Source organism: Mobula hypostoma, unplaced genomic scaffold (genome assembly GCF_963921235.1).
Source record: "Mobula hypostoma unplaced genomic scaffold, sMobHyp1.1 scaffold_116, whole genome shotgun sequence".
Classification (NCBI taxonomy): Eukaryota; Metazoa; Chordata; class Chondrichthyes; order Myliobatiformes; family Myliobatidae; genus Mobula; species Mobula hypostoma.
The window spans coordinates 325053-337464 of record NW_026948192.1 but is presented as its reverse complement, the minus strand read 5'-3'; the positions used below and the strand labels follow the sequence as shown (position 1 = coordinate 337464).

At 43.6% G+C, this 12412-nt stretch overlaps 1 protein-coding gene across 1 annotated transcript; it reads left to right on the top strand.

The window, feature by feature from the left end:
- Window positions 1-1915: 1915 nt before the first annotated feature.
- On the top strand, window positions 1916-10272 carry LOC134341743 (NACHT, LRR and PYD domains-containing protein 3-like). The gene is made up of 8 exons (XM_063039651.1): window positions 1916-5394; window positions 6505-6597; window positions 6762-6932; window positions 7100-7270; window positions 7404-7574; window positions 7787-7957; window positions 8840-9007; window positions 9144-10272. Exons 1-8 carry the CDS (start codon window positions 3587-3589, stop codon window positions 9229-9231), a joined length of 2841 nt encoding a protein of 946 aa, XP_062895721.1. The 5' UTR covers window positions 1916-3586; the 3' UTR covers window positions 9232-10272.
- Window positions 10273-12412: the final 2140 nt, after the last annotated feature.

Genomic DNA, 12412 nt, shown 5'->3' with positions numbered 1-12412 from the left:
TTTTAGAAGTTTCTGCAACTTACTTCGATCTTGTGCAGTAGCCCGCTCATCTCCCCCAGCCCTACATCCCCCGCCCCATTCTAGATGGCGTTGCAGTCAATCAGAATGCTACATGGCACTTGGTGAAAGTTTTCGAGTTCCTTAGAAGATAATGAAGATAATGCCTGATTGATGTCTTTCCTCGTGTCAAATAGCAGCCCAGTTTATGTCACATCAGGCACTGAGGTACATCTAATCTGTCCAATATCGCCTTGTTTGAAGAACGTTCTGAGGCATCCTCCCTTGGTTTTCCAGTGACGGCCTCCCAGATCAATAATGCAGTCTTGCATTCCCCACAATTATCAAGCTTGAAACTTCCTTACTGGTAAATCTGTAGAAAGTTGGATATTGAACAACATGGGAACTGATCACATTAAACCTGTATTGATCATTCCCCACTCTGCTACAACTAGTGAATCCAGAGTTTTATTAGTTTTCATTTCCTGTTTTTCTGCTGACGACTCGATCCAAGGATTGCAGAACGAGTGACGGCCCCGTCCAGTGACTGTACCTTGGCTGCTGAGACGTCCCATAGACTGGGCAGTGGCCTTCCGCATGTGCTATGTCAGTACACTCCTCAATATATTTATTTTTGTTATTTATAGAAAGTCACTGAACTTGTGGGGAAGCGAAACCGGCCAGAGGGTTCGAAGGTATTCTTCACCCTGGTGATGGGGAAAGGGTCCCGAGCCCGGAGGGTGATGTGGGAAGCATTTGTTAAAATGCGAAACGAGTTACTGAAGTTGGACAGAATATTGAAGGAAATCCAAGAGACTCGGTACAGTAAAACAACACATTGAACACAAAGTGACAATAAAAACCGTTGTAACTGGATCAATGATTCAATTTTAATTTATTGATTTAAACAGGGGCTGATATACCAGAATACATGAACATCAGCGAAGGGTTAACTCGAATTACCACCTCAGTTGAAAGGTAAGAGGTTTCAGCTTCTGACACCGCTGACTTGCCAGAATCAGTGTGAGGCAGAGCTGCTGCTTCCCAGGTTTGCACAGTCTGGGAGACAGGAAGAAAATGTTTGATTTGAAGGGAATGATCACGGAATTCACACCCAATCGCTCACCTGTTGCAGTTTAAACTTTTTAAATCATCGAATCTATGACAAATTTTTAAAATGTGACAATGAATTATATTAAATGATCCATCTATTTAGCGCCGTTGGGCCCTGAACGCCTAGCGCATTCTGTGACACCCATAGACTAGTGTTCAGATTCTGATGAACCACTGAGCCTCATTAACCCTTACAGTGGTTCTGATATTAGATTAGATTATGAAGACATGCAGTCCTCTTTTATTGTCATTTAGTAATGCATGCATTAAGAAATGATACAATATTTGCCTCCGGTGTGATATCACTAAACACAGGACAAACCAAGACTGAAAAAACTAACAAAACCACATAATTATAACATATAGTTTAGACAACAGTGCAACAATACCATAACTTGATGAAGAAGTCCATGAGCACAGTAAAAAGTTCAAAGTCTGTCAAATGTCCCACATCTCACGCAGACGGGAGAAGGAAGAAGAACTCTCCCTGCCACGTTCGACCACAGTCCGAATCTGAGTCATCCGAAAACTTCGAGACTCCGATCAGCTCTCTGACACCGAATACTGAGTGACATCTCTGTCCGAACGATTCGACCTCAATCTCGGTCGCCAACAGCAAGCAAAGCCGGGGATTTTGAGGCCTTCCCTCCGGAAGATTCCTTACCACGCAGTAACAACAGCAGTGAACGGGCATTTCAGAAATTTCTCCAGATGTTCCTCTATGCTTTCACATCTGTCTCCATCAAATCAAGAATTGTCCACGGCCCCTATTTAATGGATAAGATATCAATTTTCACCGGAGGGCCGCACACGTGTAGTGCGCTGCTCTCTCTCCTCCCGCTGATATACTGCGAAACCCCCACACACACTACACACGTGACACCATCTTGATTGAGCTCAAGAGCCATGAGATGCAGTAATATTGGAGCTCTTTAAAACTCTGATTGGACCACACATGGAAGGTTGTGTTCAGTTCTGGTTGCCTCCTTATAGGGTAGATGTGGAAACTTTAAAGAAAGTTCAAAGGAGATTTGCCAGGACACTGCCCATATTAGATTACACAACCTAGAGCAATCTAGGACTTCCCTCTTTTGAATGAAGGGGGATGAGAGGCAACTTCATACAGGTGTATAAGGTGATAAAAGGCACAGGTAGAACCTACAGCCATCACCTATTCTCCCCGGGTGGCAATGGCTAATACCAGAGAACATGCGTTTATTGTGATTGGAAGAATGTGTAGGGAGGAATCTGTTTTGTGGAAGCAGATTCCCGGATTCGGCAAGAATGTATGTGCAGCATTCTTCATCAATGATAGGACATGGGCTGGGCTTCTCTGTGAGCAGGTAATCTAAGGTCATCCACCTGCAAGGCAACGGTTCGTATAGACATAATTACGATCGATACTCGGTTCAGGGCTCGATCTGTGTGCTTGAGCACGGTGGTAGTCTTGTTAGCCAGAGTCTCCATTAGAAAGGTCATATGTATGGGTTCCCAGGACAGGCTGGCTCTATCACACTGGGAAAAGGGTCTTGCGATGCAGAGTAGAGGGTTTCCACCACCGCTTGCCTCCTGGCCAACAGGAGTGTACTCTATGGAGAGTTCAGACAAACATGGCTTGTTTTCTCTGGATTGCTGTGGTCAGAGGGCGGAACAGACAGAGCTTTGTAAGATGCTGATAGATAGAGTTGACAACCAGTATCTTGTTTGAAATGCCTAATGCCAGAGGGCTTCCGTTTGAGGTGAGAGAGGGAAGCTCTGAAGGAGATGTGTCGGGACAAAGAGTGATGGGTACCTGGAGTGTGTAGCCAAGGGTGCTGGACAGAGACACGTAAGGGACTGTTAGATATGTAAACATGAAAGGAGGGGAGGTGCAGGCAGAAGGGACTGAGGTTAATTTAGCATTGTGGTTGCCCATTCTTTCCAACCTCATTTTCATCTGCAATTGAAGATATTCAGATTTTCTAAGGGCTTCATAAGGACAGTGACCTGAAAGGTTAATACTGCTTTTTTTCTACACATGCGGTGACTGTTCTAACTTGACAAAACATCGCCTGTCAATATGAAGATATTACAGATTTTGACAATGCTCATATGGCCAGGCAGCGTCTACAGTGGGAAATGAACAGTCGAGGTGTCAGGCTGAGACCCTTAATCATGTGGATTTTCAAACTTTATCCTCAAGATAAAGTACCTGGAAATTAAAGGGTCTTGAGTTGGTCAACGCAGGCAGTTGCAGTGGAGTATTCGAGATATGTTTACCTTCACAGCTGACAGCTCTGTGAAGACTTGATTTTATTTATTTTTTTTTTTTTGCATATTGGTTACAGACCAAACAGCTGTGTCTTGGTGGATTTTCACTTTCGGTGGTAACAACCACAGCACTTTAGAGTTAACTGTTGAAATTCTAGTGATTTGAATTTTGCATGTATCGCTATTAAGTTGAGAATCTAACTGTGTCAATTTTCTATCTGTTCCCATGGAAGATGTTCATGAGAAACACAAGAAGACACTGTGGGAAGAAACTGAAAAGCTCAGAGTGAACACGATCCTGTTGAGTGAGAAGGTGAAGGTTTTCAAGCTGGTTGATCGATACGCTGAGCTGACGGTCATTTCTTCTGTTCGAGAACGGAGGTTTGTGGAACACGAGCTGCTGGCAAGAGGCCGAGACCATGAGGAGTGGAGAATGAAGCATCTTCGGGGAGAGTTGGAAAAAATCCGTGCCGATCAGTTGCTTCAAAGTAGTTTTTCCCATAACATAACTTACTGGCAGCAAATAAAGAGATTCTTAGGATTTGACTCTGTGAATCCAACATCAGTGAACAGTGTGAAACCTGGGAATTCAGCAGCAGTGGCCGGAGTCCCGGGCATCGGGAAAACAACAATGATGCAGAAGATTGTTTATGACTGGGCCACGGGGAAAATATACCAACACTACCATTTTGTGTTCAGTTTCAAATTCAGGGATCTAAACACCATTAACCGTGAAATAAGCCTGACGGAATTGATTCTGCAACAGTATCCTTACTTTGAGAATAGTCTGGAAGAAGTCTGGAAGAACCCGGAGGGATTGCTGTTTATATTTGATGGTTTGGATGAACTGAAGGATGGGATTGATTTTACTGAGAGTCAGAGAGACACAGAACCTCAGCAATGCTGTGCAGACCCAGAATTCCGGTGCCTCGTGTCAGACATTGTGTACAATTTAATCCAGCACAAACTCCTCCCAGGGTGTTCAGTGCTGGTGACCACCCGCCCCACTGCGTTACATTCATTGGAAAAGGCCGAGATCAGTGTCTGGGCTGAAATCCTGGGATTTGTTGGTGAGGAACGGAAGGAATATTTCAATAGGCATTTTGAAGATCAGACGGTGGCAGCAGCTGTTTTCAAACATGTGAAGGAGAATGAGATCTTGTACACCATGAGCTACAACCCCTCCTACTGCTGGATCCTCACTCTGGCACTGGGACCCTTCTTCTCAAAAGGAGACAAGGACCCACAGCAAGTTCCCAAGACCATCACCCAACTATATTCCTACTATATTTACTACATCCTGAAAAACCACGGCCGTGAGATCGAGAACCCCCGTGATGTGTTACTCAGGGTTGGTCAGATGGCCTTCACAGGAGTGTCTGAGAGGAAGATTGTGTTTACAGATGGAGATTTGATCAATTACAATCTGAAGCCTTCCCAGTTCCTGTCTGGTTTCCTGATGGAGCTTTTGCAGAGAGAGGATTCTGCCCGGTGTGTGGTGTACACATTCCCACACCTCACCATCCAAGAGTTTGTAGCTGCAGTTGCACAATTCCTGACCTCAGACCTCAAGGATACTGTGAAGATCCTCGCTGAAGCCTGCTGCATGACAGATGGGCGGTTTGAGGTATTTCTCCGTTTTGTTGCTGGTCTCTCCTCGGGGTCAGCCTGGCGCTGGAAGGAGTTTCTGGGTCCATTTCCTGTCGATACAGCCTGCCAGGTGATTGACTTTCTGAAGGGGGAGTTCAAACGTCGGAGTGGAAACACAGAGAACGAAGCCGATAAAAGGAGCCTCCTGAACACATTGCACTACCTGTTTGAGTCTCAGAATCGTGTGCTAGCTCAGGAAGCACTAGGGTCTGTGGAAAAACTTTCACTTAGTGGACTGCGACTGACCCCGATTGACTGCGCGGTCCTGTCTCATGTCATCGGACTCTGTGATACAATAAAGCACCTCGACCTGGATCACTGCTACATTCAGTGTGAAGGACTCCAACGGCTGGCACCCAGTCTCCACAGATGCCAAGAGTTGGGGTAATTCTAAATATTAAGATTTTCTAACAATGAAAATTAAAGATTTAATGTTAAACATATTTAGCCAAATAGCCAAATATTTAGCCCTGTGTCGTTGTTTCATCAGTTTACCGATGACTAAATTTCGAAGATTTTCATTGACTGATGATTAGCAAAGATTAACAGCATCTTTTTCCTTCTCTGGGAGAACGACAGTGACTATCACCATGTATTGCCCAGGGAGCAGCCACATCACCATTAAAATTAACAATGGTCAGGGCACAGCTCTGTTGTCAGTGGGTGATCTGAGCTTCCTGTAGGTGGTCAGATGTTAGCGTAACTCAATAATGACACAATCCTTTGGACTTTTCCATCGCCTACATCCCTTCACTCATTTGCAACCCTTCTGCCTTTCTGGGCCAGGCAGCCAATGATTCAGTCATAACAGCTCTATTGTTCTTTGACCTCTCATTGGTACATAGAAATTATAGTATCAATTATCCTGAGACTAGAGTCATAATTGGACCAATTCTGTGGCCAGCCTCACATCACACATTATCTGTTTTATTGGTAGCGGGTATGATCTGTCCCTGTCTTCGTCTCTGCTTGGGACGGAATCTCCAAATATTCCTTAAGAATGGTTGGGTTTGAAATGAAAACTGCCCGCTATAAACGAAGGGCGATGGTACTTTGAAAATATGCATCTCTGGAAATTCTGCCTGTCCGGAAACGTTCCTGGAAGAATTTCCCGGCTGCTAATCTAAGATAAGATGTGAATTCTGCACACGACAGATCAAGTTCCTGTTTAATTTTATGGAATGTGGCCCTTCCTTTGTTAAATCTGGGATTTAATTTGCATTATAAATTATGCATGTTTGACAAATATGAGCTAAATTATAACAAGAAAATAATTCAGGAAGCAAAATCAGACAGAGAAATTTAGAAAGAACAACTGAAGGTAGACTTTGAAAACAAATGGCATTGAACAAATTGGGATTTATTCTTCATCTGAGAATAATGTAGCTGAAACCTTCAATACTTTGAAATATTTATTTGAAGTATCGGAATGACAAAATGTGTTAAGTGATAAGTGATTGAACTTGAGTCTCACAGGTCTCTCTTTTTATTCAGATTGGCAAACAATGATTTGGGTGAGGGTGATTCAGCAGTCAACCTAATCTCTGCAGCTCTGAGGGATCGGGACTGTAAAATAGAAAAACTGCGGTAAGCACCATTCTATGAGATGTCTGATATATAAAAACACAGAATATGTACAGACACAATTATGAACAATTCACATAACTACTGGTGCAATCTGATTATCTGTATTGAGGTGTTTCTTCTGAGTTCCGAGTCTTCCTTTTTTCCTTTTGATTATGGGACACCAGATTGGGCAATAACCGTATCACAGCCTCTCAGACTGCAATCCTCGCCTCTGCTCTTGTTAAAAACCGCTCACTGACGGAGCTCGATATGAAGGATAATAGACTGGGAGATACAGGTGTAAAAGAGCTGTTAGGAGTTCTGAATAACTCGGAATGTAAAATACAGAAATTGGGGTAAGTACTGGAGAGTGACAGATACTGTTTGTAATCTCTGTTGTATGGCATTAGTGGTATTATCAGGAACAGGGACAGATTCAATAGTGTGCTGATCTTCTCCCTGACGCTCTCCCTGTCTCATTCTCACTCACTTTTCCCCTCACACTAATTCTTCTGGCCATAAGGCTGAAGAACAACAGTTTCACAGCTCTTTGCGCCAGGAATCTTGCCTGCATTCTCAGAACAAACCACTCACTGATCAAACTGGAACTGGATAACAATAAACTGGAGGATTCAGGAATGAAACTGCTGTCTGAGGCTCTGAGGAACCCGCACTGTAAAATACAGGAATTGCGGTAAGTACTAGACTGAGAAATTGTGTTCACAACTTTAAGCCTAATGTTGTAGAATTTTGGTTACGATTTGACCTCAGCTGGAATAATAATGACAAATTTGCACCGGGTTACGTTTGCTTCTTTTGAACTGCAGGTTATGTAGAATCGGTCTCACAGCTTCTGGTGCAGAGTATCTCGCCTCTGCTCTCGCTACTAGCCCGTCACTGGTGGATCTTGCCCTGGACTATAATAATCTGGGTGATTCAGGAGTGAAGCTGATATTTGGACCTTTGAATAGCCCAGATTGTAAAATACAGAAACTACGGTAAGAGTCAGACTATGGAGAGGTCATATTTTACAATTGCTATGTGTCTGTAATTTAATTACATTCGAGAGAGTGGATCAATATTAATATCAATAATATGAAGTCTGTACTAAGAGGAGTATTATCAACATAGAGTGAATTGGAAGTGAAAACAAATCCTCATTTTTCCAGACTGAAATGTATTCATTTCCATCTTCATCTCTGTCCCTCAGATTATGGGATGTCGCTCTCACAGATTCGTTCAGTGAGGATCTTGCTATGGCTCTCAAAACAAACTGCTCCCTGAAGCTTCTGTCACTGGGTGATAACAAAATCGGAGACTCAGGGGTGAAACGTTTGTCTGGGATGCTGGTGGAGCTCCAATGTAAACTACTGGAACTAGAGTAAGGATCAGTGTGACAAGTTATGTTCTGAACTGACTGTGAACATCTTTCTCAATGCGGTAAAAATGGCCCCAGGACGGCTGGTCTTCATTATTTGGGACATTCATTATAATGACCCAAGTAATGAAAACATTTCTAACTTCATCAAATATTGTTCAGATCCCAGCTGCAGTCTGGCCATCCTGTGAAAGGAAGAACGTGATGGCGCTAGAGATAGCGCAGTAAAAGTTGATAGGATGTTGGTCCTCATTCAATGACTCCATCGAAAACGGCAACTATGCCTCCATAGATTCCGCATTGCCACCTCAGTCCTCCAGTGATTCACAGTTTTCTACATATTACAGAATCTACTGTCAAGTTGCCCTTGCTGGGGTGTTGCCTGGAATGGGACATTACTGTTATGAGAGCCTGGGGGAGGATCAGTCAGTTTTCCCTGGGACGGAGGTGGATCAGAGTGGTTAATGAAGTGTTCAAAAGTAAGACCTAGATGAAGATTGCAGAATAATTCTACCTACATGAGACATTGGAGTTTTATGGAAATAGCTGGAGATGTGAGGTTGGTGGTGTGTGCCAACATTTTGAAACAGAATGGTGCTTACCAGTAATACACTGCAGGAGAGAGTTTTAGAAGCAGAGTCTTGACAAAGTGAGAAAACACGGAGTCATGGACAGAGTGGCCTGTTGCAATGTTTATGGTGCCATGACCCAATACTCACTAACTCTATCATCCATGTTAGTTTCAGTGCGAGTATGTATATATACACATACATACATACATATACATACATACATACACACACACACACACATATATATATGTGTGTGTATATAAACGCAAATGCAATTAATCTGACTCTTGTTCTTTATCTCTCGGATCCCCAGTCTGTACAATAATGGGCTGACCGATTCCAGCACGCAGTCCCTCTGCCTCGTTCTCAACAGACTGAGTTCACTGAAAATTTTGGACCTGGGAGGAAACTCCTTCACAGACGAATCCACTCACTCGTTCCGCCGGCTGATACTGCGATGCAAGAGTTTGAAACAAATCACGTGAGTATCTATATTAATGTATAGTGTCATAAAATTTCACTGGGCTTTCCTGGCGCTATTTGATGTTGAAATAGCAAGATCATCCCCCTGTTATTGACACTGTATAACACCTTTTGTATTTTTACATCTGTTTCAGGCTTACGGGGAATCGATTCACTGCAGATGGGCAGAATCATCTGTTGTCATTACGGGGAACCAGACGCGGTCTTAATGTGAAAGTGTGAGTCATTCAGATGCAGAATATTATCTCCTCCTGGATGGGAATAGTATTCGTGGATTTCACAGTCACACCTCCGGATTTAAACCCTGAACACCTAAAGCTCCAGATGAGCGTGAGCCTCACCCATCATCGGGCCCAGGTGCTGTTTCACGTATCATAGCTGACTGGTCGCTTGCCAGATCTGTCAGTGTCTGATAACTGAACTTTGTGGAAATGCCCAGACAGAAATGGTCAAATGTCTCCTCCAACTGCACTGCCAAGTGATAGCGGAAATCCAAATCATTCATACTCGGTTTGACTTCGTCCGGGCGAGCAGCTGTGCATTCAGACTGCAAATGTTATTCGTCAAGTATTACCCTGTTTCGTTGTGTTTTGCATTTATTGGGAAGAAAGCACAACATTGCCTCTAATTCTGTGCTGTAGTGTTCTATGGTTCCTCAGGAGTATGCGGAGGTTCAGCATATCATCGAACACTTTGGCAAACGTCAATAGAGGCATGGTGAAAAGTGTGCTGACTGGCTGAATTCCAGCCTGATACGGGAACTGAAATGCCTTTCATTTTCAGTGGGAAATCCCGACTGGATTTAGCCTAGTACGTCATGGGTGAAACCCTCCCAACCATTGAGCAGATCTACATGAAATGTTGCCATAGAAAAGCAGCATCCATCATCAAAGAAACTCACCATCCAAGCCATGCTTTTCCCTTCCTGCTGCCATCAGGTATAAAGTACAAGAACCTTTGGACTCACACCACCAGCTTCAAGAACAGTTACTACTCCTCAGTCATCAGGCTCTTGAGCAAAAGGGGTAGCGACACTCATTTACGGTCTGTTACATTGTTTCCTCAAGCTCGTTATTTATTGCTGTTTATTTATATTTACAGTTGCATAGTTTGTTTACATTAACTGTTCCTGATGATTATAGTTTATGGTTACTGTTCTATGGATTTGCTAATTATGCCCACAGTTAAAAAAATATCAGGGTTGTATGTGGTGACATGTTTGTATTATGATAATAAATTTTACTTTGAATTTTGAACTATCGAACTTTGGTTTTTTTAGTTTGGACTGAAAGTTATCAGTATGGCAGAGGCTGTGAAAGTGATCAAGATCCCAGCTGCAGGGAAGCACAGTTATTCAGGCCACTCGCTTGGTGCCAGGATCACAAATGCGTTATGAATTTCAGGCACTTCTCTATATGCCTAGCACTTTCTCACTGTGACCACACAGATTCCCTTCAGTGCTCCTTTCCCCTCGTATACCAAACAGCACAAGGGTGAGTTGTATTAATTACCAGCTGTCAATTGTCTACAGTGTGTCGCTGTTGAATGCGTTGAATGTTGATGTGGACACTGGGGTGGTTTCTGAGCTGACGGCCGGTCTGCCCCCATTAGAACATGATCACTTTGCTTCAACTTCGAAGAGGTGATCGTGAATTAACATTGGAAATCATGTCACTCACATACTGTTCCTACCAGTGATATTACAGTGGGACTGGGGATAATGCTGCTCATCATTGTCTAGACTGCTGCCTATTCACTGGCTGTACTCTAAGAATCTGTACATTCATTCCAGGAATGTTGCCTCGCAGTTTCCAGGATGACGGAGACTTCTCTGTTAGAGTTCACAGTATTCCTAAGTGGAAGTGTGAGTAGCCAATGATTGTGATCCACGTCGGAACCAAAGCCATAGGCAGGAAAGGTGGTGAGGACCTGGCACCCAAGAGGGAGACAGTAAGCTCCGTCGATGACTAATATCTTGTGGCAGTGACAGCAAAAAGAATGAAGTGCTTTGGGTGGCTGGTTATGCACTGCATTAAATCCCACCCTCCTGCGACAGTGAGTGCTTTCTAGTTTGCTTTTTGCTCAGATCAGTCAACTAATGACACCATGGTCTCTGCCCTTCCCTTCGTCCTGCCCCGCCTGGAAAATGGTATCTCATATGACAGGGTGTTATTTACTGACTTTACCTCAGCATTATCTCATGATAATCTCTGAGGCTGGTGTCCTCCTTGGTTACTAACCCTTCTCCCTCTAATTGAATTTTGGACTTCTATATACAAAGGCTACAGTCATTACTTGTGGCAGAAAACATCCCTAACTCCATCAGGCTGAGCACCGGCCTTCCTAGGGTTGACTCTACCAAACCAAATCATCAGGCTCACCAATGATGCAACAGTGGTTGGACTCATCAGCAATGATAATGCAATGACGTACAGAGAGGAGAGAGAGCGGATAGGAGAATAGTGCGACCACAACACCTTGAGTCACAACGTGGACCAGACTAAAAATACTATGAACTTCAGCAAGGTACAAACTGACCATTCCTTGCAGCACATGAGCAGCTCATCAGCGGAAACAGGAGCACCACGTTTCTGAGCGTTAACATAACACAATTTCTCCTGGTCTCTCAATCCCATTTTTTTTTTAATCAAGAAATCATAACTTTTCCAATTCCTGAGTACAGAATGCCAGGTAAGGTTCTCTTCCCCTGCCCCTCGCCACCCTACCCCACCATTCTAAATAATTTTACATGAGTACCATTGAGAGTGGCTGGTATGGAAATTGCAAGGTGTCTGACTACAATCTAAGGATTGAGGTGATCAGCTAGATCTTCCTTCCACTTGTCCGAGGTATTTATTAGGTATGCAGAGAATACAGGCCCTTTGCATTATCAATGTTCCTTCCTGTCTGTCCAACAATCTGTATGAACCCGCAACATCAGAGAGCATTAGGAAAAACTGTAAGGATGGGAAACAGCTTCTTCCCTAGGCCATGAGAATATTGTACCCCCATACCACCAGTTGCATTATACTGTTTACCCTTTAACTTGTGCCATAAGTTAGAAAGATTATACCATAAGACCTTAAAATTTCAGATCAGAATAGGCCATTTTGCCCACTGATTCTGCATTGCCATTCATCATGCTTGATCCAACTTTCCTTCTCCCCATATCCCTTCATGCTCTGACCAATCAAGAATCTATCAAACTCTGCCTCCAAAGCTGCTAGTGGCAAGAATTGCACAGAATTATTCCTAGGGAGAGGTGCAGTCGACGTTTCAGGCCGAGACCCTTCGTCAGGACTAACTGAAGGAAGAGTGAGTCCTTACTCACTCTTCCTTCAGTTAGTCCTGACGAAGGGTCTCGGCCTGAAACGTCGACTGCACCTCTTCCTAGAGATGCTGC

Coding starts and splice junctions, on each gene's coding strand:
- LOC134341743 (XM_063039651.1), top strand. CDS start 3,587: ATGGAAGATGTTCATGAGAAACACAAGAAGACACTGTGGGAAGAAACT. Junction 7,575..7,786: donor TGTAAAATACAGAAACTACG/GTAAGAGTCAGA, acceptor TCTGTCCCTCAG/ATTATGGGATGTCGCTCTCA. Junction 7,958..8,839: donor TGTAAACTACTGGAACTAGA/GTAAGGATCAGT, acceptor TCGGATCCCCAG/TCTGTACAATAATGGGCTGA.